This window comes from Acartia tonsa, chromosome 2, assembly GCF_053477335.1.
Source record: "Acartia tonsa isolate MP-2025a chromosome 2, ASM5347733v1, whole genome shotgun sequence".
Classification (NCBI taxonomy): Eukaryota; Metazoa; Arthropoda; class Copepoda; order Calanoida; family Acartiidae; genus Acartia; species Acartia tonsa.
Genome location: NC_137261.1, coordinates 20,022,707 through 20,050,261, shown reverse-complemented (window position 1 = coordinate 20,050,261; position 27,555 = coordinate 20,022,707). Strand labels below are relative to the sequence as shown.

The following is a 27,555-nucleotide window of genomic DNA, read 5'->3' as shown; positions in this document are numbered from 1 at the left end:
TAAGAAGAATTCTATTGACAATATAGGTATTTTCATTAAAAAAGTACCAACGAAAAATATTGATTCGAAATTATTTTTTAGTGAAGTAATTGATGTTCAAAATAAATATATGGAAGAGGCCTTAAAGGAACGTGCCCAGGAAAAAGATGAAATAGATTTGCCACCCTCTTATTCGGATTATGAAGATGAAAGTGAAAGTGAGAAGGATGAATAAATTAAATGTTTATATTGAGTGATGTGATTTTAAAAAATCAAGCCTTAAGACGATCAAGTTCGAAGAGAGGCGTTAACAAACCAGAAATATAATCTAGTTAAAATTTTTATAATTACATAATTTTGTTGATATTCGAATGTACTTATTTTGTGTTCCATGTTTTATAAATATTATGTAACAAAATTACATTTTAACTTATTTGTTATTTCAGATCTAATGTTATAAAAAGAAATTTATAATTGAAAATATCATTAAAATGGGGATGGTATTACCGCCACTTGAATATCCCAAAAAGCCAAGCTTGGATTACATAAACAAAGGCTATGGACCAATTGCTGAAACTGCCCGGCCAGCCCTACAACATCTGGGTGAGTCTAAATATCTGGAGTTTAATGATTCATTTAGCTAATCTTTTCAAAAAGTCTTTAAAACTGCAGCATTAAAACAAGATTCTTATTATGTAACCAAGAAATAAAGATAAATCATGAGTAAGAATATTTGATTGTAAGAGATTCTTTACCGCATTCATGTCAAATTAAAATTGAAGCAAATTGATATAATAAACAAGAATCTCAACTGAACAAGGCATAAGAATAACGTTTCACGATAGTTATTATGTAACCTCTATGTACACTCTCAGTGTCAGTGAACAGTTTTGTATAAATTCATATTGTCTTAGAAGACTCTTATAATCTGTAAGAAGTCGTCTTATAAAGTTACAGATTAAACATACATTTTGTCAATATACTCAGGCCCCAGGGAGTAAGGGAGGGGACAATGGATCGAATATTCAATTTTTAGGAGTCTCAGACTTTGGGGACTGGCATAAAGGGAATGTGCAAGAATTTAACAGTTTCTGACTGAGTTTGGGGACTTACGCATAGAATGCCGCTACTCGTTATGTATGTTTTGAATATTGCAGACGGGGAGAAGGGATAAGGGAAGTGGGGGGAAGGGAAATAAACACTCGTTGTGTTAGTTTGGAATGTAGCAGACGGGGAGAAGGGAGAAGGGAGGTGGGGGCAAGGGAAATAAACAGAATAAAAAGGGGCAGTCATATTCTTGCTAGCAGCTAGCCGGGTCCAATAATCTTTTAATATAAAAATCACACCAAAAAACCTCAATATATTTCATCAAAAACAAGTTGTGAATTCACTTTACATGACGCTATGGAAATCTATTATTCAATTAACAATCCCTTTATAATTTCCTACAAAGGGGGGGGGCGAAAGTGACACTTTTTGAAACCAAAACTAAGAGTCAACAAAGGAACTGAACTAAAAAAAAGGGTTACAGGTATGAGATTTTGCATGGCAGTTGCTTTATAGGGGTACAATATGGAACTGTGAAGAAACGGCGGCGCAACCGCCGAAAACCGCCGTTTCCCGCCGTAATTTTTGTTGCCTTTTCTCGGCGGTTTTCGGCGGTTGCGCCGCCGTTTTTTCACAGTTCCATATTGTACCCCTATAAAGCAACCGCCATGCAAAATGTCAGACCTGTAACACTTTTTTTAGTTGAGTTCCTTTGACTTTTAGTTTTGGTTTCAAAAAGTGTCACTTTCGCCCCCCCCCCCTTTATTGGATTTAACTGGATTTCATGCTCTTTCTTTGATAACTCTTATATTGAAATAATTGCCCATTGTCCCCTCCCTTACTCCCTGCAATATACTAGCCAAGACGGACGTACGAACACATCTTAGTTTGTTATATTTCAGATGTGCTACCATTTATCCTATTTTATCATTGATTTTCTTCAGGGAGGGCTCACGTTGAATCCTTCAATTTCTTTCTGGAGGAAGGAATGCAATATGCACTGAACGATATTGGTCTCTATGAATTTGAAATACCACAAACAGGTAAGAAAACTAGGACAATTTTATCAATAAATACAGAGCGCAGCTATAATATATTTAGAGTATAGAGTTTTTTTGTCTTGATTTGAAGATTTTTAAAACTAATGCACCGATTGATCTCTCTGTTTTAGGGAGGCCTCACCTAGGTCCTTGATAGTTTTAGACAATTTTATTTCATTGGGATGATTTTAGGTTTTTTTTCCTGCCCCATTCTAAATTATTTGAGTTTAGATCCCCAAGATGCTATGGACGGGGCTGCTAGTTAACTACTATTATACCTAGCAATACAAAAATTTAGTACCTGTAATTTTTCACTTTGCGAAACGTTTGATTTTAAGACATATAAATATAGCAAATGACAATGAATTTAAAACAAACATTTTGGCATTAAATCCAATTTAGTTTCCTAATCTGTTTGTAAGCTGCTCTCTGAGTTTCTAGCCGTTTTTTTTTACATGCAATAAATACTTGGTTTTACGGCATCGTGTCATAAAAGATCGTGCGCTTCTTTATTTAGGCAAAAATAATACAAACAAAATTAACATTTTAGGAGAGCGGGTTGGTCTACAATTCACAAATATGACGTATGAGAAGCCAAGTAGCGAACCAAATTCATTTGATTTCAAGAGTAAACTTTATCCCTCCGAGTTTAGACAACGTTCAAGTACATATAAGGTACTAGTTTTAGTTTCTGTATTGATAAATATTCCCAATGATAAACAAAATTGTCCCTGTTAAAGATTTATATCATTAGTTATAACGTTTGAGCTTTGTTAGTTTGATCTAAGTAAGTTATTAAGCTTCAATAAAAGTACCCAATTTTTTTAGCAAGCAAATGAGATAACGTGAGATAACTTGGTTTAACAGAATAATTTACAGTCCAATTTCACCTTCCTCCCTGTAGAAGGCATTTGTAAGGGATAGTTCCAAGAAATGCTTTAAAAAATATTAGTGATTTGTTTTTTTGGCACATTTAATGAAAAAAATTTGTTATAATTTTGTATAAGAAGCTCCAGGTCCTTTTTCTGCCAATGGTTTGATAACTTACCTTCATTCCAAACAAGAGCTCACTAATTAATACCAGGGAAATTAAGTAATAAGACAATGGACGCTAAATTGATAAATTATTCCTTCTTAGGAATAAATTGATTGAAAAGTTATAATTAGAACCAACCAATCAATTTTTAATTTGTACCTAAGGTTTTAAAACTAACGAAAAAAATAACTGATATAAAATTATTGGTACTAATATTACTTTGGCAGGTGTCCTCTTAAATCCTAAAATAAAATTTTTGGTAAACCCTTGAACCTTATACCCTTTTATCTTTGACCACCCTCCTACCAACCACTTCCCACTGAATTCTGTATTTAAACATTAAATACTTTTATTTTATTTAGACAAAACTGACTGTCAACATGGAATTTAAAGTTAATGGACAAACAAGAGATATTTTTCCAGTTGTAAGTCATTTTTTTATAATCATTTGAAAATGATTAAGTTTTACATTTTAAAGAAAAAATATTATTTATTTAAACAATTTGATACGATTGTAAATACAGCTAACATAATGACGTATATGTCCACAGCGGAATGGACAGACAAACGTACAAAAGGAGTTTTAGAACTTGTATTTTACTTAATAGTTGGGTATTTGATTTTTATGCAGCTGTATACCTATACCCTTTAGTAGTTTTGTTTATCAAATTGATCTACCAATCCTAGTAATAAAACATTAAACTTAAATAGCTACTTTTTTCATTTTTGCAGGATATTGGAGATTATCCAGTAATGGTGAGAAGTAAAGCTTGTAATCTAGAAGGTTTATCACCAAAACAACTTGTAGAACGAGGGGAACATGAAGAGGTATGTGTTTTTTCATCTTGAACGTTTAAAAGGGTTTAGTGCAGGGTTGTATATTCTACATACATGGGATCCCCGGCTCAGGGGGGGGGGGGGGGAATAAGTGGTTGGAGGGGAAAAAATGTAAAAATTAAGAAAACTGAAAACATTTTTTTCCATTTCCCCCCCTCCTTGGTGAAAAAAACTAAAAAAAATTGTGGTAGGAGGGATAAAATAAATAAAATATAGAGTTCTTTAAATATTTTTCCATTTTCCCCCCTACTTGGTGAGAAAAAACTAGGGGGGGGGGGGGGTAAAATGAAAAATTTTTTAGCCGGGGAAAAAAATAATTTTGTGCAGAATATACACCCCTGGTTTAGTGTTTTTGGATCTTGGACAAAATAGCCCCAGGAAGGACATTTACTTAAAGAAAAATAGCCTCAACTGATAATACATAGGTGGTTTAGAATTTCGTGGATTTTAAAAAAAGTGGTTGGTACATTTTTACAATTTGTAATATTGTTTTTACAATTTTTAGGTTAGTTTAGGTTATAAGGCTCTTTATCTTTATCATTGAATCGTCCTTTATCGTCCTTTTATCCAACTATTTCTATGACCTAAATTTCACAATGAATGAAAAAGTACAAATAGATTTGAAATTGCAAATTGGGTGGACATGTAATTTTTTCCATGGACTTGATTACAATGCCATTTGATATGTATTAAATATATAAATTTATAGCAACATTTAAATTATAAACGCTTTTTAAAAGCGAAGCTTTTCTATAATTAGGGTTGGTCCGTCCGTACGTCCGTAACGGATAGCTTTTTTCGTTAATTTAGGCATGTTAGGATTGTCCTATCGATTTCAAATTTTGCATGGTGATTCCTTCAATAGTTAAGTACGATTTAGAAAGCGTAGCAACTCTATAATCATTACAAAAAAGTCCGTACGTCCATTTTAAACATGTTGATTTTTTTTACTTTTTTAACAACAAATTTTTATGTGATCTAATCATCCGATTGATCTGATTTTTGGTATATTGATTCCTGGGACAACAAAGTATAATGTTATAAGCGACGAAGCAACTCTCTAATCAAGTCCTAAAAATGTAAGTATGTCCATAAACATTATCCTGTATAAAGCAGTTTTTCAACACATTTAATTACAATTTTGCTTCGACATTTATACATTTATATTCTGATTAATCAGTTCTGACACTATATAAGTATTAATGTCCGTTTGTCCTACCGTTTCAGTGCTTCGCTTTTATGGTTGTTGTCATCCTTGTTATATTATTATTTTGAGCCTTTTTTACTTACCTACTCAAAATTATTTTAATTTTAGGAATGGGGTGGATACTTTGTAGTTGGTGGTCATGAAAAGCTTATCAGAATGCTTCAAACAACCAGGTTTTTAAAAATATAGATATTTTTTCAATTAATGAATAATAATTTAGATAAAGCAATCAACCATGTTAAATAAGATATATGAAGAAAAATAGGTAAGTAAAGAAGTATCAATAGAAAGAAAAATTTTAATGTTTTTTTTTTTAAAGGCGAAATTATCCAATTGCTATGAGGCGTCCTGGCTGGAAAGATCGAGGCAAAGATTTCTCTGATCTGGGCGTCCTTATGGAATGTTCCAAGAAAGATTCTACACTTACCAAGAATTTAATCCACTATGTAACCACTGGCACAGCTAGGTTCATGTTCAGCCACAGCAGACAGATGTTTTTTGTTCCGGTCATTATGCTGCTCAAGTGTTTAAAGGTAAGAGTTTTGCTTATTAAAATCTCTAACGTCTTAAAGGTTTATAAGTTCTTTTTTGTTTCTTTTTTCTGCTCGTATTAACAATTTTCTATTGTGATGTCCTAAAACAACTTGAATCATTAATTTTTCTTTCCTAAGAATGGTGCTCACCGTTCCTGGGGCAATACAAGCTTTTACCACTCTGAAACACATCAGACCACAATGACATAGACACTATGATAACATTACAGAAATATAGATCTATCTGACTTCATAGCCAGCATTCTAATTTTCATATTTATCTGCAATTAACATATCCCTATTGATGTCGTTATCAATATATAATCATCTTCTTATTCTAAAATAGCAGGAAGATTGGCGTATGACTTTATTAGAGTTTTTGTGTAGGAAGTGACAGATGCTGAAATCTACAGAGAATTAATGGTAGGTGCTGGTAATGATCATTACAGGAAGAGTGTGGTTGTCAATATGATCAGAGAATTACAAGAAGAGTCCATTTATTCCAGGTAGGCTTCACTCCACAGGAATAAAGGATGACAAAATCTTTATATAAAAGTAAGGTGATGTCTGAAAGTTGTTTTTGTGTCACTCTGTACCGAGGGATATCGATAACCGCTGAACCGATATTGTTCTTCTATACAAATTAGTTTCTTATATGTTCTTGGAAGGATTATAGCTAGTTTTGGGAGGATACCACACGCCCAAAAGAAATCTCCTCTATATAAAATACGCCCCCCCCCCCCAAAAAAAAAGGAAGATATTTTAGAAACTTAATTTAAAACGTTGGTTCAAAAAGGCATCGTATTATAAATTCTATTAAATAAGGTCCTAAAAGATTAGTAGGGAATAACATTACATTTTTACTACAATTAAAAAAATCACACTTATTTAATAAAAACCTATAGGGTCAAGCGGGGCATTAACCGGTAAGGGGCATTACCGGTAATTTTTTACCCACATTCAGAAAATGACATTTTTCTCCATGATCTAATCAACTGACAGAAAAAAACATAAAAGCAAATTTGTGCTTTATTAAATTGCCTACAAAAAAAGTATAAAATGAAATTTTTGTGAGATGAATTTTAAGGGTACTTTTGGGGTCTCAAAGTCGGACGAAAATTTTTTTTCTTCAAAATTTTTTTCACCTAGGTGTATAAAGATCGACCTACACAAAAATTGGTAAGACCTATAACTGATCCGTAAAAACCTTTTGAACTAAGAATTGCCCGCTCTTTCCAAATCCGTTGAGAGCTTAAATGTAGAGTTAATATTTTTTTCAAAAATGACCAAAGTTCGCGCGGGGTATTTTTCGGTAACGTCGAAAAAAAAATTCAAATTCGATTTTTAAGATCAATTTGAGGTTTTCTTTGGTAAAATCTAAAATTCAATATGGGCTTTTTAAGAATTAGGCCAAAAAGGGGATAGAACAGGTTTTTTAATATAAAAAATTTACATTTTATTTTTTAAGAAAATTTTTGTGAAAAAAAAATCGAAATTTCTCGTCTTTTAAAAAAAATGATTTTTGACAAAGAAGGAATAGTCCGATCTTTATGAAAATTTTTGTGGATAATCCCTATAACCTATACTAATTATGATTATTTATGTTTGACTGGCCGTTTGGCCGTTTTTCATCGATTTTTTTTTTGTTGAAAAGACGTTACCCACAATGCCCCACCGTGGGGCATTTATCGGTAATTTCTTTGAGTCCAATTATGACAAACTTCTAAAAGTCCTAGGATAACGTCCTATTAGGACCTGATAGTCCTTTCCGTAAGCTTTCTAATGGTCTTGGTCCCATTTAAAAATATTAATATTTACCCCATTTTTTTTTCAAAAAACCAAAAAAATTACCGGTAATGCCCCGCCTCACCCTATACAAACGCACTTCACATTAATTCATGTTATTTTTTTCAGAGACCAGGCAAGAGCATTTATAGGCCGATCCTTCAAAGAAAAAGTAAAATATGAAGTTCCTAGCTGGTACACTGATGAGGTAGATTTTTTATCATATTTTTGTCATTTTAGATAGCGCTTAAGATTTTAACAGGTTAACTCTACAATTTAAAAAAGCTCGTAGATCTTCATTTGTTTTATTATTCCAGGAGATTGCCGACTGGTTGATAGGAAAGAACGTAGCAATTCATCTGGAGGACCCTGCAGATAAGTTTAGCACTATCTGTCTTATGGTCAGGAAAATGCTTACTTTCATTCAGGTAAACGAGTAACCGTAAAACAATATCCATAAAATTCAGGGTACTAAAAGAATAAGACAATGGCCCACAAATTGATAAATATCCCCAGTGCCAAGTGGTGATACTCAATATTACCCCTTCCGAAGATTAAAACTAGTAGTGGAAAGTTAGAAACGTTTGGACACTTATGAACAAACAAATAAAAATTTAATAAAAGTCCCCAAAGTTGTTGAACCAACGAATAAGAAAACGTTATTATAAAACCTTAGGGTTTAGTGAAATAAACAGCTATTTGTCCCCTTCTTTCTGACAAAACTGATCTAAAGGATTAAAGGAGTTCCCTGCAAGTTATAAAAATTAAATATAAAGATGGTTAGGTTAAGTTGATTCACAGAATTGAACAATTTCAGTGAGTATAATGATGCAATAGTCTGCACCGAACTAAAAGGCCCAGAGACGCAATGTCAGACGCGTGACGATAGTAGTAGATGGAAGGATAATGTCTTAACCAAAAACGGGCACAATTTATTTTTATTACCATGCAAAGTTAGGATTTCCAGATATTTTAAGGGTTAGTTGTCTCCAAAATAGTTAGGATATTAGTGCCTAAGGTTGTCAACTATTTCCTCAAGTATTAATCCAATCCAACCTTTAGTCGCTCTTTCAATTATTCCAACTCAGTACCTACCTACATAAAAACTTTATTGTCACTACAACAACAACAAAAAATATCTATTTGATTATTTTTATCAAGGACAAATGTGTGCTCGAGGGTAGCGATAGCTTGATGATGCACGAACTTGTCCTCCCTGGACATCTATACCTTCAACTTGTCAAGGCATGGTTAACAAAAATATTGATAAAGCGGCTACTTCCCTAGAGGCCTATAGTGACACTTTAAATGGATTTTATAAAATAATACGTACATTTCTATGTTGCGTTCAAGTAAATGCGTAACATTTATATGTTGCGTTCAAGTCTAAATTTCGATTTTTTTGTGATTTCTCTTGGGAGGGTGGTGGTATCCTACCCCAAAATAGTTATAAACCTTTCCGGGACCTATGGGAAGCTACCCTGTTAATGAGAACCCGATCGGTTCAGCGGTTAGCGAGATCCTTCGGTGTAGACAGACAGACACACGGACAAACACACATCCTGTTATTTTATTATAAGGATAAAAGGATGACAGCATCTGTATGAGAAATGTCTTTTGATATGTGGATAATTTTATAACTAATATGGAGTAGATAGTTATGTTAGAGTATAGGGAATGCATAGGCCCAATAAAGGCACATTTCATTACCATGTACAGTTAGGACTTCCAGACAAGAGTAGTACAATTAAAAAGTTGTCAGTTATTAACTAGCAATGTATTAGCAAGATTTAGTTCAGAGATTTACCAATTTAAGACTTCGTGGTCCTTTGAAGGTAATCCAGGGGAATGGATAACTCGATTTACTTCGATTTTAGTATTACATGGGTATAAACGGCAAACTTTATTTGGTAGATTTCGCCTCTCCTCCTCCAAAATAGACAAAACGATAAAAGTTATTTAATTTAATTCGCTTTGGAGGCTATTGAGATAGAATGACACAGAGTAAAATCACAAGTTTTAAAGCTTTAGTATATAATATAGATATTATTAGTTAAACCAATATCTTAAGGAGAAACTCGAACAACATTTGCAAATGTTCAAAGCGTTGCTTTTAAAAAAGGCTAAAAAAGAAGACTATAACTTTATGCTCACCAATGAGGTAGGTTTTTTCAAATTACTTACAATGAATACCACATTTTTAAAAGCCAAGTTGTTCTATGGTTACATGCGACATAATTGGCAATAATGATAGTTGAATTTTTATAATGCAATCCAATCTCAATAATAATATACATCACACTGAAATTTAGATTTGAGATTGATGCCTAAAAATAATGTTAATAAGATAATCCTTTCGCTTCGAACATGCCATTGAGATTAAATCCGTGCACTGGCCGTTTTTTATAAAAAAGGGGGGGGGCGAAAGTGACACTTTTTGAAACCAAAACTAAGAGTCAACAAAGGAACTGAACTAAAAAAAAGGGTTACAGGTATGAGATTTTGCATGGCAGTTGCTTTATAGGGGTACAATATGGAACTGTGAAGAAACGGCGGCGCAACCGCCGAAAACCGCCGTTTCCCGCCATAATTTTTGTTGCCTTTTCTCGGCGGTTTTCGGCGGTTGCGCCGCCGTTTTTTCACAGTTCCATATTGTACCCCTATAAAGCAACTGCCATGCAAAATGTCAGAACTGTAACACTTTTTTTAGTTGAGTTCCTTTGACTTTTAGTTTTGGTTTCAAAAAGTGTCACTTTCGCCCCCCCCCCTTTCAAAACATGGTCCAAGGACAAATGCAGGTGTGACAAACGTCAGAGTGGACACTTAACGTAACCAGCTATTATAAACTATCTTATAGGTTTTTTTAAATGACCAACCCCTGCATGGGGCTTATTTGTAACCTAACCTAACCTGTAAATATATACTTCATTAACTTGATATTTTAGACACCCCTGCCTTTGTCCTGAAACCAAAAATATGTTATTTTACATTTAGTTTATGGAGAAACAGTGCAGGTCGGTGTTTAAGTTCTCCAAGAAAATTGAGGCTTTTTTAGCCACTGGAAATCTACCAGCCACCAGCAAAGGTCTTGGTCTTATGCAAACTACTGGCTTTGTTATCCTAGCAGAAAATATTAACAGGGAAATAAATTGTCACTGTGTAAACATAAACAAGACCAACTTTATTCTAGAAAGAAGTGTATCTTTCAAAACTTATGAAAAAAACATTTTTCAATTAAACTGTAATTTAATATGTATATTTTTAAACGATTATAAGTGAAATAAATAATAAAAGTTTTTTTAAAAACTTAATTATCACTACAATACATTATACTTTTTGAATGTGTACACACATCAATCTCTGAGTGACATTCGGACGTTGTAGTTATATAATTAAGAGTTGTAAAAGGCAAATACTTGGTGTATATCACAAAGGCAATTTTTTTTTTAACAGGATGAGATACATGTCCCACTTTAGGGCAATACATAGAGGTGCTTTTTTCCAGGTCTGTATTAATATACCTTTTCAACAATTTATTTATGCTTTTTCGTCATTTGTATGGCCTTAAGAACCTCCAATACAATGGTCACCAAAAGCTTGTGTATGTGTTAGTTAACCCTACCTGTGAAAGTTTGTAGCCTTTCCTAGACCATTAATAAACCTTCCCTTGACGACATGTTAGCGTACACGTAAACTTACAACTTAAAAATAAAATTATTTGATTTTAAAGTCTTTTTATTTTTTAAATTTTAATTCTTTCATTTATAAACGTAGTTAAACCATTAAATATTAGGTAAAAAATATGCAGTTCACTAAATTCAAGTTTAGATGCACTTCGTGCAACTACCCCTTTAATTTTAATCTAATGAATAGGAAATGCGAACAACTGAGCCTCGAGCCCTGTTGCCTGACGCCTGGGGCTTTGTGTGTCCTGTGCACACCCCTGATGGTGCTCCTTGCGGACTTCTCAATCACTTAGCCATGCCTGTCGAAATTGTGACCCACTATCAGGATAGCTCTAAGGTATTATTCGATAGGGTTAACAGTAACACTGAAAGACAAATTATTCTACCTACCCCTCAATATTTCACAAAATTTAGAGGAATATTGATTTATCTCTCAACTAAGGGGGGTGGGGTTTTTAATGCAACCATCTCGTAATCAGTGAGCAAATGGCACGTAGAATTCGAATTTCCATCTATAATTTTGCATGAGTAATCCTTGGTAGGTCTATTTTCCCTAAATCGAACAAATAGTTGGAAAAGTAACGGCTAACGGCTGGCGGCTCATCTGTTTTGCCATTTGTTTGATATCTATATTGCAAATTAGTCACGAAACCTCTCTCAACATAATACTCTTTTCTACTCCAAAACGCTATCAAACGGTTCTAGACGGTAGCTGTTGGTACTAGAAGTTTTAAAATTGGTTATTGCTATCATTTAACATGAATTAAATCAAAAATATGTTTTAAAAAGTTGATTCCTACGTAATTTATGATGTATTTACCCTGAAAAAAGGCAAAAAACGGCTGAACGGCTGAGCCGCTAGCAGTTACTTTTCAAACTTTTTGTTCGATTTAGGGAAAATAGACCTACCAAGGATTACTCATGCAAAAGTTCAGATCGAAATTCGCATTCTAAGTGTCATTTGCTCACTGATTACGAGATGGTTGCATTAAACCCCCCCCCCCCCTTTTTTTGGCCGATTTTAATAGCCTTGCATTTCGTCCTTTAGGGACGTTTTTCGTACTTACTTTAAAGGGGGACGTAACTGAAGACTTTTTGATGCAGGGGGGGGGGGGGTTTCTCCGGAACCACTTGATGAACCGTGCAGATTTTTTGGACTTAAGCTTTTATGGGTATGAACATCTTATGGTTTCAATATCAACCCCCTACCCCCACCCCCTAGCCCCCCGGGGCTCTAAACCCCCCTAAAAATGAACCTAACCTTAATTTTCTCAGAAACCATTTGACCAATAAAGATGATTTCTTATATTTAGGCTTTTATGCTTATAAACTAACATTTAGATTAGAAGTCACCACCCTGCCAACAACCCCTAGCCCTCCGGGGCTTTAAAAAACCTAGAAATGAACCTAACCCTAATTATCTCTTAAACCATTTGATCAATAGAGATGATTCCTTGAACTTAAGTTTTTATGCTTATAAACTGACTTTTAGTTTAGAAGTTACCCTCCTGCTGCCAACTCTTAGCCCTCCGGGGCTTAAATTAACCCCAAAAATGAACCTAACCTTAATTTTCTCAGAAACGATTTGACCAATAGAGATTATTTCTTAAACTTAAGCTTTTATACTTATAAACTAACATTTAGTTTAGAAGTCACCCCCCTGCCGCCAACCCCTAGCCCTCCGGGACTAAAAAAAACCCTAAAAATGAACCTAACCTTAATTTTCTAAGAAATAATTTGATCAATAGAGATGATTTCTAAAACTTGGGCTTTTATGCTTATAAACTAACTTCTAGTTTAGAAGTCACCCCCCTATCACCAACCGTTAGCCCTCCGGGGCTTTAATCAACCCCAAAAATGAACTTAACCTTAATTTTCTCAGAAACCATTTGATCAATAGAGATGATTTCTTAAACTTAAGCTATCATGCTTATAAACTAATTTTTAGTTTAGAAGTCACCCACCTGCCGCCAACCCCTAGCCCTCCGGGGCTTAAAAAAAACCTAAAAATGAACCTAACCTTAATTTTCTCAGAAACTATTTGACCAATAGAGATTATTTCTTAAACTTAAGCTTTTATACTTATAAACTAACATTTAGTTTAGAAGTCACCCCCCTGCCGCCAACCCCTAGCCCTCCGGGACTAAAAAAAACCCTAAAAATGAACCTAACCTTAATTTTCTAAGAAATAATTTGATCAATAGAGATGATTTCTAAAACTTGAGCTTTTATGCATATAAACTAACTTCTAGTTTAGAAGTCCCCCCCCCCCCCTATCACCAATTGCTAGCCCTCCGGGGCTCAAATCAACCCCAAAAATTAACCTAACCTTAATTTTCTCAGAAACCATTTGATCAATAGAGATGATTTCTTAAACTTAAGCTATCATGCTTATAAACTAATTTTTAGTTTAGAAGTCACCCCCCTGCTGCTAACACCTAGCCCCCCGGGGCTCAAATTAACCCCAAAAATGAACCTAACCTTAATTTTCTCAGAAATGATTTGATCAATAGAGAGGGTTTATTAAACTTATGGTTTTATGCTTATAAAATAACTTTTAGTTCAGAAGTCACTCCCCTGCCCCAAACCCCTAGCCCTCCGGGGCTCAAAAAAAAGACTAAAAATGAACCTAACCTTAATTTTCTCAGAAACCATTTAATTAACAGAGATGATTTTTCAAACTTAAGCTATTATGCTTATAAACTAACTTTTATTTTATAAGTTACCACATTATTAAAAGTTCAGATATTTTGGACTAAAGCTTTTATGTGTATAAACTATTTTTTGTTTGGCAGATATATGGTTATAAACTAACTTTTAGTTCATAGGACGCCGACCCCACAACCCCCCTAAAAAATGTATCTACTTAAACTCAAATTTCTAGTAAATTTTTTTAAATATGCAGATATGGTCTGTGAGGGTTAGCCTTTTTTCCGTTAGTTTTGACATATTATAATTGTCCTATTGATTTTAAACTTTGCATGATGATTTCTATAGCATTTAGGTACGATTTTCAAAGTGTAGCTACTCTATAATCATTAACAAAAAGTCCAAATGTCCATTTAAAACATGCTGACTTTTAACTTAATGTCACTTTTTTTTGATCCTTTCTTATCATTTAAAAGCTTCTCTGGACGTTGTCATCCGTTATCTAATATTTATTTTACAACCATAGAAGCTTTTGTCAAATAAATCTGCACTATTGATCAAATTGTTTCTATGAAGGTTAGGCTAATTTTTAGGAGGCTTTTGAGCCACGGGGAGCTAGGGGTTTGGGGCAGGGGGTGACTCCTAAACCATTAAAGTCTAAGTCCTAGAAATCATCTCTATTGATCAAATGGTTTCTGAGAAAATTATTGTTAGGTTAATTTTTAGGGTTTTTTGAGCCCCGGAGGGCTAGGGGTTGGCGGCAAATGGGTGACTTCTAAACTAAAAAATAGTTTATACGCATAATAGCTTAATTTTAAAAATCATCTCTATTGATCAAATGGTTTCTGAGATAATCAAGTTTCAGTCCTGGAGGGCTAGGGGTTGTTGACAGGGGGGTGACTTTTAAACTAAAAGTTAGTTTTTAAGCATAAAAGCTTAAGTTTAAGAAATCTCTATTGATGCAATGGTTTCTGAGAAAATTAAGGTTAGGTTCATTTTCGGGGTTAATTTGAGCCCCAGAGGGCTAGGGGTTGGGGGCAAGGGGGTAACTTCTAAACTAAAAGTCAGTTTATAAGCATATAAACTTAAGTTTAAGAAATCATCTCTATTGATCAAATGGTTTATGAGATAATTAAAGTTAGGTTCATTTTTGGGGTTAATATGAGCTCCAGAGGGCTAGGGGTTAGGGGCAAGGGAGTAACTTCTAAACTAAAAGTCATTATATAAGCATATAAACTTAAGTTTAAGAAATCATCTCTATTGACCCAATGGTTTCTGAGAAAATTAAGGTTAGGTTCATTTTTGGGTTAATTTGAGCCCCAGAGGGCTAGGGGTTAGTGGCAAGGAGGTAACTTCTAAACTAAATGTCAGTTTATGTTATAAGCATATAAACTTAAGTTTAAGAAATCACCTCTATTGATTAAATGGTTTCTGAGATAATAAATGTTAGGTTCATTTCTAGGGTTTTTGAGTCCCAGAGGGCTAGGGGTTGGCAGCAGGGGGTGAATTCTAATCTAAAAGTTTGTTAATAAGAATAAAAGCTTAAGTTTAAGAAATCATCTCTATTGATCCAATGGTTTCTGAGAAAATTAAGGTTAGGTTCATTTTTGGGGTAATTTGAGCCCTGGAGGGCTAGGGGTTGGCGGCAGGGGGGTGACTTCTAAATTAAAAGTCAGTTTATAAGCATAAAAGCTCAAGTTTAAGAAATCATCTCTATTGATTAAATGGTTTCTGACAAAATTAAGGTTAGGTTTATTTTTATGGTTAATTTGAGCCCCGGAGGGCTAGGGATTGGCGGCAGGAGGGTAACTTCTAAACTAAAAGTCAGTTTATAAGCATAAAAGCTTAAGTTTAAGAAATCATCATTATTGATCAAATGGTTTAAGAGATAATTAAGGTTAGGTTCATTTTTAGGGGGGTTTTGAGCCCCGGGGGGCTAGGGGGTGGGGGTAGGGGGTTGAGATTGAAACCATAAGATGTTCATACCCATAAAAGCTTAAGTCCAAAAAATCTGCACGGTTCATCAAGTGGTTCCGGAGAAAACCCCCCCCCCCCCTGCATCAAAAAGTCTTCAGTTACGTCCCCCTTAATTGCGATTGTTTAAACCTGCTACTGGCCTGTGTCAATCTACTTTTGAATTATTATTTTATTTCGTTTGAAGTAGTAGTATTTAACTTTGAATATTATGGTTGAGATAGATCTATAACTTTTGAAAGTGCTTTGAATTAACTTTATAAAAGGATGAACTATCTGTGGAAAAATTATAATTGATGGTTTTGATTATGCTTAGTGTTTTATATAGTACGGCTTAGTTCCTTTAACAATGACTAAGAGTTATGCCCCTACCACCAGTATTGAAAGGAGTAAGTAAGATGGGGACTCAAATCTCAAAAGTGAAAAACCTAAAACTATCCCCAAAAAGGACAATAAAACCTTACTACTTTATAAAATAGGATATAATTTATTTCCAATATTCTAGATTCCTGGTATTCTTGCTCAACTTGGAATGATACCTATCAACGACCTGTCCAAAGATATTGACCTGTCCAACCATCTTGACGTCTGCCTGGATGGAAGGGTCCTTGGTCTTGTCCACCCTGATAACCTAAGGTCATTAGTAGAAAAAAAAACTTTAGCCGAACTCTTATTTGCCATTTCTTGACGAACTAGTTTGTTTGTAATTATTCCAAATCAATTTTATTTATGTGTAATTCAAAGATCTCAATACAGAAACATGTCTCAAATTATTCTAAATCGTATTCGACGTTTGTTCCCCTTGAACTAAAATACTTGCTATTCGTATTGAACTTAAAAGTAATGAATCAATGGTCATTAATATCTAAGGGGAAAAGTGTGGAATAACATTAAAATGAAAATTATGAAAATTTTAATATAAATATCGTCTATTGTCTTAAATGCAAAAATAGAAAGGGAAAGGAAGGTTGCGGGTAAAATCCGTAAAAGTATATGTTTTATGGCTTAAAAATAGTAGTAGAACGATAATATTCACTAAATATGTGTATTTCTTATTAAAAGGAACAATAGACAACACATTTTTTTAAAAAGTTAACATAAATTTTTATCGCTCTACTACTGTTTTTAACTTGAAACACACAACTTTTACGGATTTTACCCGCAACCTTCCTTTCCCTTTATTTTACTTTTTAATGTATTATATTTTTTAGATCTTTAAGTGAGCGGCTACGGATGATCAAAGTGAACCCCAAGGACCAACGGGTCCCACCAATGACTGAAATAGCTTATATTCCAAAGAGAGATATTCCAGGTTTGAATAATGATAGTTTGGAATACGTAATTCATAAATCAAGATTGATAAATATCATTTATCGTATGTTTAAAATTTGAGACACTATTAAGATTCTTAAAATTAGTGGCATGTACACATGGGGCGTGAACTTTTCAGGGGAAGACAGTATTTTAAAGCCTTTAGATATGAAAGCTACTCGAGCCCGACAATTAGCAGACTCAACACAATGCTTGGCAAAAACAGATAATTAAAAATGTTCTTTTTTACCTGAAGGCCAGTATCCGGGACTGTTTATCTTTACTGGATCCTCGAGAATGATGAGACCTGTCTGGAATTTAGCCGCCAACTGCGTAGAATATATTGGCACTCTAGAACAGGAACGCAATTATAGTATTTTTTAATAAAAATTCTAAAAAGCAGTATTCATTAAGTACTTGATGTAAAGATGATTTTATTTAAGATGTTAATAAGGGCATAAATGTTATTTATACATATAGTATAGATATATTAGGTATGCTTTGTAGCATATTTAATTGTTGACTAAATTCTACGCTTCAATCATAGTTAAAAACACGGCAAGACTTTAATGAAGGAGTACATTAATAAAAACAATTTCTTGTTACTGAATGAATCTGTCGTACAAATTCTAATCTCCAAAAATTAATGCTTAAAAAAAACCTTTGCGCTAAAATTAGATTTACATGGAAATTTGTGTAAAAGAGAGTGAGGCAGTGGCCGGACTTACCACACACAAAGAAATCAAAGCCACCAACTTTCTGTCCAACCTGGCCTGTACAATTCCTCTGCCAGATTTCAATCAGTCGCCTAGGAACATGTACCAGTGTCAGATGGGTAAGCAGACCATGGCCACACCAATAATCACCTGGCATTTGAATGCAGAGAACAAGCTGTACAGACTGCAAACACCCACGGCTCCTTTCTTTAGACCTGCACATTATGATTATATAGGTACTGTTTTGTATTTATGTTCTAACAGTGATACCATAATTCCATATTTGATTGAGTATTTCTTTGTCCAATTTTAACATGATAATTTTTTTAAAGCAATATATTATGTGATGTTATCATCCCATTCACTTAATTTTAGAATATTTCTAGGATCATTGGGAGTAATAAGCGAAGAATCTTTTTAATTAGGTCTTAAAATAAAATGTCTGTATTAAGCATCCTGTGTTTAAATACTTTTGTATATACTTACATTTCTGACCTCATACTGTTTTAAGCTTTGCTTTTATTCATATTTTATAAAAAAAAAAATTTCTCTTAGGATTGGATGACTTTCCCATGGGTACAAACGCAATCGTGGCTGTTATCTCTTACACTGGCTACGATATGGAGGACGCTATGATCATAAACAAAATGTCCCTGGAACGTGGCTTCTGTGCAGGTATGTTCAGCTAACATGTAGTATAGCAACACCAATAAGAGCAAAATGTACACCTTTAAATTAAAGATTTGTTTCAAACTTTCATTTCCCATTACAAATATTTATTTCCACGAAAGACTGAAAATTACCAAATCCAATATTGGTAAAAATGTGTTTGATTTGATTGCTTTTACTAATATATGGACCTTATCGGTTTTAATAGTTCATTTTGGTATATAAAGAAATAAAGTAACCTGTATTTGAAGTAGGAATAAAGCTTTTAAGGGTCATGGAAAGAAAATGAAGTTGCGGGTTTCATTGCATTTTCACAGCCCTTATTTATTTTAGGAATGATATACAAGACAGAATTTTTTGACCTGCGTATGAAGGCTGGTAAGAAAAGTGATGATACCTCCCCCTCTTGTGGTTTTGTATTTGCTAGAGATCCTTCCATCCCTGAGCTCACTAAATACATGGACGAAGACGGGCTTCCATTTCAGGCATAAAAATATAAATTATAAAATTAAGATCACAAAATGACAAAAGCGAACTAAAAATAAGTTCAGAATATTTTAAGGTAATTTGCCTAAAAGTGCCTAGCGAGCACAGAATAACTGCCTTAACCCTGCAGGGATACCCATTACCCAATAGAGCCTACAAACGCATATGCAATTTGAATTTTTCCTATAGAATGGGGGGGGGGGGGTTAAGTTCTGTGCAATAGAGAATTTTTTTGTTCTTTTTTTTTTTAATTACAAGTAGTGCCGTTGCATTTATGATGCCTTTTGGTAAAAAAAATGTTAAAATGTGAACCACTTTAAACAAGTATTATGTCCGCTAATTCCACTTTAAATTAATCATATAGATTTTCCAGTGCTGTCCTATAATTATATATTCTATGTGAACAGGGTAAGATGTACAAAGAAGGTGATCCGCTGTACGGCTGGTTCAACCAAAATGACGCCACCTTTCAATTCGCCAGATACGACCATTCAGAGTCTGGAATCATAGATACAATCAAATTAATCTCCAATGACAAGGGTAATAGCGATAAGAATAAAATGAGCATCACCTTTAGAACGCCTCGAAATCCTACCATTGGTGATAAATTTGCGTCCAGGGCAGGACAGAAGGGTATCTGTAGCCAGAAGTGGCCATGTGAGGACATTCCTTGGACAACTAGTGGCATGTTTCCTGATATTGTGTTTAATCCTCACGGTTTCCCCAGCAGAATGACAATTGCTATGATGATAGAAACAATGGCAGGCAAGTACCTTTTTTAAAGCAAAGCTTTTCTATAATTTCCTCTCGATTTTAAACATTGTATAACAGTTTTTGAGTACAGTCCCTTTCGTGACAACGCCTCTTAATGAGCGTTTTGTCGTATTTTCACAGTAGCTTTTGATAGGTTATTTTAGGTTAGGTAATTGCCCCGCAGAATTAGAGCCCCCTGCAGGGGCTAGAAATAGGAACAAATCTTCCTATATGTTAAAATCATCCTATTCAAATGATTTTTAGAATACTGATTCCTATTACATCAAGGTATAATGTTTTAAGCAAAGCATATAACAAGAAGCTGAGGGCTCGGACCTACAAAACATTGAAACTGGAATAAATCTAATGAATTCTTACTTCACTGTCCGCGGAAAGCTGTCTGTCTATAATACGATGCGAAAAATAAATGTGCTTTGTTTTGTAGGCAAGTCTGGAGCTATCCATGGTAAGGTTCATGATGCCACTCCATTCACATTCAGCGAGGATAGGGACAATGATGCTATCACTTACTTTTCTCAACAGGTAAGGTGCCGCAAATCAAGGACATTTTCTTCCATAAATAGTGCTGCAACTACAAGTAAGCTATATTTTATTGAAAAAGAGTTACAGATATGATTAATTCATAACAGAAAGGCATCAGTTTTCATGAAATCTAATCTTGTTTGAATTATTTAGCTTGAATCTGCTGGTTACAATTATTATGGAAATGAAACTCTGTATTCTGGTGTCAGTGGAGTAGAATTAAAGGTAATAATAATAATATAGTAAGGCACAGCTGCTATTTTCACTATAATTCATCAATGGATTCATAAGATTTCGTAGCGTTAGTAAGTAAAACTTTTACTGTGATTTTTTTCAATGATTGGAGTTCTTACATTTGATACAAAACCTTTGTTTTCTATTTTCAAACTTAAACTTTCCAAAAAAATATTGAAATAACGTTGTTTAGGCTGACATTTTCTTTGGAGTAATTCATTACCAACGTCTCCGTCACATGGTAAATGACAAGTACCAAGTAAGATCCACTGGTGCCATTGACATGGTCACACATCAACCTCTCAAGGGAAGAAAACGCGGTGGTGGTGTCAGGTAGGAGCTAACATCTTTATTCTTAATTTATTTCGTGTTTAGAAGGTTTTTTAGGGGGGGGGGGGCCCGGGGGGGTTAGGTATTTTTTCGAATAAGGTAGTGGTGTTTGGTTTGTTATCAAAATTGCTAGGCTGGTAAACGCTTTGACTACTAGGGAAAAGTGAAATGCCGCCAAATAGAAATATCTTTAATAATGAAAGGTGGAATTTGTTCATGACTAAATATTAAAATCACTAATATAAAGGCGCCATTTATGCACAAGAAATATAATTTGAGCAGTTGCTTGTAATGTTAATTTTTAGATTTGGAGAGATGGAACGTGATAGCTTGTTGTCTCATGGCTCTGCTTTCTTACTACAGGAAAATTATTGTCCAATTTTTTTAGTCAAAACAACATCCATCAGACTATAAATATTTTTATTGCTAGCGCATCTTCTGTCCTACCACTCGAAACGATTTTTGTATTTTCAATTTTTTTTGGTCCTAGGAACAATTAGGCCACATTATTGGTTAAAAATTGTACATATTTTGATATGAAATTACAGTTATTATTTTTTATTTCATCAAAGTAAAAAGTCGGCAAAACATAGTTTAATGTCTTAAGATGAAACTTTCTTCGGATAAGTTATATTCTCTATAAATATTCTTCTACTTGAAACTTGGTTGTATTTGATTGAACATCTATGCTAGTATATCTATTGGATAATATTTACAACTCAGGATCGATTATTCGAGGGAAGTGATAGATCCTTGGCCCACTTGTGTAGTAAGTGCGGCAGTATTCTTTCTCCTATCGTCCAGGTAATCATTACAGGAAAATGCCAATGGAAGATTAGTCATTTATCGCATCATATTATAAACAGTTTTCCTTGAATATAAAAATGTACAATTATAAGATTAAAACCAGTTTTTTAGTCCCAACATGTCGAAGGCACGGGTTAACACAACTGGTGGGTGTCCCATAGAGTAGTGGTTAGCGCACTACGCTGTGGTTGGGAAAATCCGAGTTCAAGTCCCCTCATAGATATTGCACTTGGATGACAAATGCTGTTGCAATTTGTCAGAATATAACCACACAACCTTCCCTGAGATGCCCTTAGGTTGTAAGGAGGGAGATTTGTAGGAAGTTAGGATCCTACCTATCAAGCAACTGTAATCGTGCTTTCCCTCGTCCATGCTCCTCATTCATATGAGAGTGCCATTAATTAGGGTGGCTTAATATGGAACACCTGCCAAAACTCTAGGCCAGGGTGATGTAATAATTGAGTAGCTTCCACGAGAATTGCGGGTCAGCTTGTAATGTAACATAGAATACACTCAGCTGTGCGCGAAGCTTACCAATCTATAATTGGCCAAAGGATTCTCACCTCCAATCTCTTCGTGCATCTGAATCCTAACTTCAGAGAATCAAGGCTACATACATACAACACAACTGGTTTTAATATTATGTTTGTTCATTTTATAATTCGTAGAAAACTGGATGTAATACGATACGATACATGATTTTTCAGCGTGGCTGAGAACTGTTTCTTTTCCACCGGATATTAATCAGTTTCTAAGTCTTACTGATTTTTTACAGCGTTACATTTCAGATTGGATTTTTGTACTTGATGAAATAAGGAAGTTTATTTTCATTTGTTAGATTTAAACAGATACTTTAAAGTAAAAATATTTTAGGTTGGAAAAGTTGTTGGAGATCGTGAGGTATCAGATCCTTGTTGTGTCTTGTGTGGACAAACTAAATATGTTCATACTTTCGAGGTAAACAATAAAATAGCAATAGATTTATTTACTCTAGATGGCTGTTTAGACAATATAATATACGTTAATACCAATTTATAGGAGACGAAGATTTTTGTTTAAAGTTTGTTAAATAATCGTCGCTTATTTATTTTTAAAAAAGGTCGATTGATTTTTTGAGATGATTGAATTTCCCAAAAGCTTTATCATAAGAATTTACTATTATGTAACTGGAATTAATTATTTCTTGCCTTAGTTTAATTTCTAACCAAAAATATAGCCGGATTGTACATGAAAATAATTCCACTCTTTCATTTTCTAACATTTGATGAACTTTGATTTTGTTTTAGAAGCTGTTCTATCTCTATAACTATTAAACTCAAACCCTCTTAATTTTCAGGTGCCCTATATCTTCCTCCATCTAGTCAAGGAGTTGACCTCAGTCAACATCAAAGTTGAAATCAACGGAACCATCAAATAAACATTCATCCAGATTATTATCAAGGACATGGACAAAGAGATCATAAGATTATGGACATCAATATGCCCCCCACCCAAAAAAAATATTGGCGTCTTCTGGTCAGTCAAATTAAGTGCATTTTTTTAGGTTCAACTAATCAATATTCTATTTTAAATTTCATCTTATTCTGATTTTACGATCCTTGTCAATGTCCTTGGTTTTGTTATATTTTTTTATGTAATTAAAAGCTTATTAAGATCACATGTGCCTGTTATTATTTCTATTAAACTGTTGTTCACAACATGAAGTACCTGAAGTTTTTTTTGTTTCTTTTCAGGTCAAAATGTACAATGCCAGATCCATATCTTTTCTTTAGGTTTTTAAAAAATAAATAGTTGATTTATTTGTGTTTAATATGTTGTTGAAAGGTGAAAATCCTTTTCCATAAAAATTGTTTATTTAACTATTCACATTTCTATCTAGCCCAGTATTCTTATAATTACAGTGAAATAAAAGTTTAATGTTATTTTTCTTGATGTAAATCGAACCAAGAAAATGTTGGTACATAAATTGACTGCTAAATTAAAAGTTTGGAGGAGCTATCTCAAGTAAAATGTTTGAATAATTGGACGAACAGACGGGTCAGAGTGGTTGGAAGAATTACTTCTCTTGATTTGGCTACTTGTTTAGCCTTTATTTCAAGTAAGTAATTTCATTTGTTTCTTACTGCGCACCAAGCATGAGAAGGGGTAGGGAAAGTCCGAATACTTGCCTAAAACCATCTTGGAGCTTTTCTAGATTTGAGAACTTAAATGATTTAGTAGCTATGAAGAGTACCTTAAACCTTAAGCTACAGACAAAAAAAAAAAATTTTTAATGCCTACACAAGTAAAAACAATTCTTTTATTTTGCACAACAAGTAAGCAATGCACTAATTTAGAATAATAATAAAGAAATACAAGAGATACAATTGAATACAGATAAAAAATGCATTACTAAGAAGTTACTTTTATCGCTTCATTAAACCACGCTTTTAAAATACATATATGTTGTTCGACAAAAATTTAAGAACAGTTTTGGAGAAAATAAGAATTCTTTTTGTTAGGTGAAGGTGAAGAAATCTCTTCAATTGTGCAAGCCTCATTTAGTACATTTTTTCAAGGAGAACCCAATTCTCAAACAAGACTCATCAAGGTATGAGAATGTTAGGTGCTAAAATGAAGTAAAAGTTTGATTGCAAGCATAAGTAAGAAGAACTACATCTAACATGTGTAATTTTGTATTACATTTAATAGCAATCAATTAGACACCATTAAAATAGTCAACAAGACAGCCATTTATGTTGCATACATACTAAAAATATGATTTTCAAGTCCTAATATTTTTAAAACTACATGGAAAAAAATGAAGTTCTTTCAAATATATGCCCTGTTGATGTAGTCTAAACTATTTAACAGAAAAAATATGCAGTTTATTAAATTCCAGTTTAAATGCCCTTTTCTCAACATTGTACTATTCACGCGGGAGTCTTTTATCCCTAAGCCTATCAAACACCAAATCATATCCTTTCTTTTGTGGACCCTACACCTGCATTGCCCAACCCTAATAAATATCCAATTATATATAACCTACCCTGACATAAAATAAGCATACTGTTGAAAACTCTGCACCCCCCCGAACCTTATCTTATTAAGGTAGGGGGGAATTTTCTTTATTTTTCCTAAACAATTTTAACAATAATTCTTTACATCGAAAATACCTTACACTAGTATTTTTATTTTAGATTGGTTCATTAATACAAATATTGGGTGAAGTAGATGTTCTGAATAACAAACCAATTATAAATGCTCATATTGTAAAGGTTAAAATTCCATTTTATTTTGAGTAGTAATAAAAATCTAATAGAAATACCTTACCATTTGCATCTCGACAATTAAATTGAGACAAATATTCTGCCGTTTTCGTGAACCATATCTTGTATTTGTAATTTTCAGAAACAATAAAAAGTTCTTGTTCTTTTTTAAACTTAAATACAACTAATCTAAAACTATAGTTATGTGCTATAATAATAATTCTACTTTAAAAGTACAAAATACTTTTTTTTAAATTTTTACACTTTGAAATCGATTGACTCTAAAATACGTCATTGATTCAAGATTGAATAAGATTAACATTAAATTACCTCTCAATTGATCTATTCCTGTATTTTAGGATATGTTAGGACTTATTCCTGTATTTCAGGATATGTTGGGACTGGATACTGTTGCCTATCACAGAGCTGTGGACAGAATCCAACCATATCTACCTATCAATATTCAACTAAAACCCTGATTCATACTACAGACTTTCTTATTCTCATTTAAGGTAAATTAAAAAGAAAAGATACAATATACACACATTATATAAAAAAGAAACATGTTTTGAAAAGTTAAGTTGGTGTTTTATTTGACTTAAAATTAATGAATGTATAAACGGAAGTTACTTTAAATATGACTGTATCAAAATTCCAGTTCTATATTTGCTGGTTGTATTATTCATATTATTTAAAATTTTAAAGTCCAAAATATTTTTTTAAGATATTTATGTAGAATATACGTAGATATCATGCCAGGAGAAAAATTGTCGTCATTAGCTCCTAACATGGAACTCGTTTATTGTTTAGTTCGTTCATTATTTAGGAAGAAAGGGGAGATTAGCCCGTTGCTTGTTTCACTTTATTAGAGAACGTGTATATTTGTTGTAAGATCCTAGTAAAAAATATATCCATTTGTTTTAGTTAATTGTTCGTCATCAAGATGGTGCGTACCATGCAGATCAAGATCGAGGACTCTCCGGCCAACGCCCTGGACCTGTGCAGGGACATGTCCCACGTGGTCGTAGCGGGCAGAAATATGATGAAAATTTACAGCATTGAGGTCAGTTCTTTTAATATGAGTAGTAGTAGCGCAAGCTACACTATAATTCATTTTGTCTGTCCGTCCGTAAGTTTATATGGGAAATGTGTTTTTCTCAGCTGCTATTCAAGATAGAAGAATGAATTTTTTGAACAAATAAGCTTCCAGTATTTAATTTAATTGGATCGGTCTGTCAGCCATGCCATTAAAATAAAAATATTAAAAACTTACATAAGACATATTATAAACATTACATATTACTATTACATATTGTTGTCACGATTATCTTTCTTACACCTCCTTCTTAGTCCCTTTAGTCATGTAATTTTTTCTTTTTACACTAGGAGGACACCTTCCTCGAGAAATTTAACCTTGCGACCACCAAGCGGAGCGTGACCAACATGTGTTGTAATGACGTGGTCTGGTGTCCCAATGATGATCAGCTTATAGCTACAGGTACAAACTATTAAAACTAGTTATTATTAATCATAGATTGTACCTACCAAACGTATTATTTTTCTAATATTGGAATTATTTAGAAACTTAAAATTACATATAATGACAAAGAGTGGGGGGTTAATCGATAATTTAAATAGAAATAAGTCCCTTGGAATTAAACAGCTTAGGTATTATATGTATTGTGTATTTTTTGTTAAAATAAATCCATCAAACCGGAATTAATGTTGAAATTTTCATATACTATCCGCGGCCAGCTGTTTATAAAAGATGCGATGAATAACTATTACAAAGAAATTCTGTACCAGGTCTTACCAACGGAGCTGTAGTTCTCTGGAACCTGGGTATAACTGGCAGATCTAAACAGGAGAGGGTTTTTGAAGATCATAAGAGAACCATTAATAAAGTAAGATGATTGATCATTATTTATCTGTAAACAAAATCATAATTTTAGTAGTTCAGTTAACATCATTGATATATTGTATCTATCAAAATATGATAGACGCATCCAGAAGCATACACAGAGTTTTGCTAGAGGCGTGCACCCGAAAATTTTGACACCCCCTTTGTAATTTTTATTGCTCCTTTGAAATTAAAATAAAGAGAGGTGTGATATTGAGGGGGTGTTATTTTAAAGTATAAGGGTTGAATCACACCTTTTTCATATCCCTCTTAAATTTAGGGGAATGTGATTTTTTATGTCTCTTTGAAAATAACCATAACAGTCCTGTGGTTAGCGAGATCTTAAGCTACAAACAAACACACAGACATCCTGATAATTTCTAGAATTTCATGTCTTTTTTTTGTAGGTAAATTTTCATCCCAACGAGGCTCACTATTTGATAGCTGGTTCAAATGGTGGGGACATGAGCTTATTCGATACCAGACAAGACAATCCTGGACAAATTTTCAATACAAATACCAATGAAGCTGTCAGGTGAGTTTTAGACAATATGAATTGAAAATGATTTTTAAAATAGAAATATGCCTTCACGACTCTTAGAGTAGAGTAAAAATAGGTTGATAAACATTCTAACCTTAAAATAGCAAAATAAAGTCAACAAAAAACAGATTAGATCTTGGAAAGAAAACAAAGTAGTGGGTTTCGTCGTATTTTCACAGTAGCTTTTCTCCTATATCTAGCTCATGTGGGAAATTACGACGAAACCCATTACTTCGTTTTCTTT

The 27,555-nt window shown here is 33.6% G+C and overlaps 3 protein-coding genes across 8 annotated transcripts in view; all 3 read left to right on the top strand.

The window, feature by feature from the left end:
* LOC145306503 (18S rRNA aminocarboxypropyltransferase) overlaps positions 1-426 on the top strand; it is a 210,210-nt gene extending 209,784 nt beyond the window's left edge. For both annotated transcript variants that reach the window (XM_080148648.1, XM_080148642.1), the window contains one exon: positions 82-426. In XM_080148648.1, coding sequence (XP_080004774.1) covers positions 82-214 — 133 coding nt within the window. In that variant the 3' untranslated portion in view covers positions 215-426. The remainder of the gene's footprint in view (positions 1-81) is intronic.
* On the top strand, positions 426-23,355 carry Polr1B (RNA polymerase I subunit Rpl135). Its single transcript, XM_080148449.1, has 29 exons — positions 426-582; positions 1,971-2,069; positions 2,617-2,741; positions 3,465-3,527; positions 3,835-3,930; positions 5,255-5,319; positions 5,466-5,679; positions 6,067-6,185; positions 7,594-7,672; positions 7,782-7,892; positions 8,626-8,709; positions 9,536-9,625; positions 10,459-10,605; positions 10,919-10,969; positions 11,338-11,487; positions 16,279-16,409; positions 16,985-17,085; positions 17,341-17,444; positions 17,763-18,036; positions 18,356-18,475; positions 18,803-18,954; positions 19,363-19,720; positions 20,154-20,251; positions 20,405-20,476; positions 20,679-20,818; positions 21,121-21,180; positions 21,541-21,619; positions 22,496-22,579; positions 22,959-23,355. Exons 1-29 carry the CDS (start codon positions 471-473, stop codon positions 23,037-23,039), a joined length of 3,459 nt encoding a protein of 1,152 aa, XP_080004575.1. The 5' UTR covers positions 426-470; the 3' UTR covers positions 23,040-23,355.
* Positions 23,354-27,555, top strand: part of Wdr24 (WD repeat domain 24) — a 41,928-nt gene continuing 37,726 nt past the window's right edge. The window contains exons 1-9 of one of the 5 annotated variants that reach the window (XM_080148482.1): positions 23,354-23,394; positions 23,608-23,720; positions 24,124-24,212; positions 24,802-24,879; positions 25,260-25,382; positions 25,795-25,933; positions 26,257-26,368; positions 26,677-26,774; positions 27,178-27,305. In XM_080148482.1, the coding sequence (XP_080004608.1) occupies positions 25,814-25,933; positions 26,257-26,368; positions 26,677-26,774; positions 27,178-27,305 (458 nt within the window). In that variant the 5' untranslated portion in view covers positions 23,354-23,394; positions 23,608-23,720; positions 24,124-24,212; ... (1 more) ...; positions 25,260-25,382; positions 25,795-25,813. The remainder of the gene's footprint in view (positions 23,395-23,607; positions 23,721-24,123; positions 24,213-24,801; positions 24,880-25,259; positions 25,383-25,794; positions 25,934-26,256; positions 26,369-26,676; positions 26,775-27,177; positions 27,306-27,555) is intronic. The other 4 variants (XM_080148490.1, XM_080148510.1, XM_080148498.1 and 1 more) reach the window with 4 other exon arrangements.

What these genes read in the sequence shown, in the direction of transcription:
- Polr1B (XM_080148449.1), top strand. Translation starts at nt 471, where the DNA reads ATGGGGATGGTATTACCGCCACTTGAATATCCCAAAAAGCCAAGCTTG. An exon ending in AAATGCTTACTTTCATTCAG is followed by an intron (nt 7,893 to 8,625) that starts GTAAACGAGTAA and finishes ATTTTTATCAAG; the next exon opens with GACAAATGTGTGCTCGAGGG. An exon ending in ACTATCAGGATAGCTCTAAG is followed by an intron (nt 11,488 to 16,278) that starts GTATTATTCGAT and finishes CCAATATTCTAG; the next exon opens with ATTCCTGGTATTCTTGCTCA.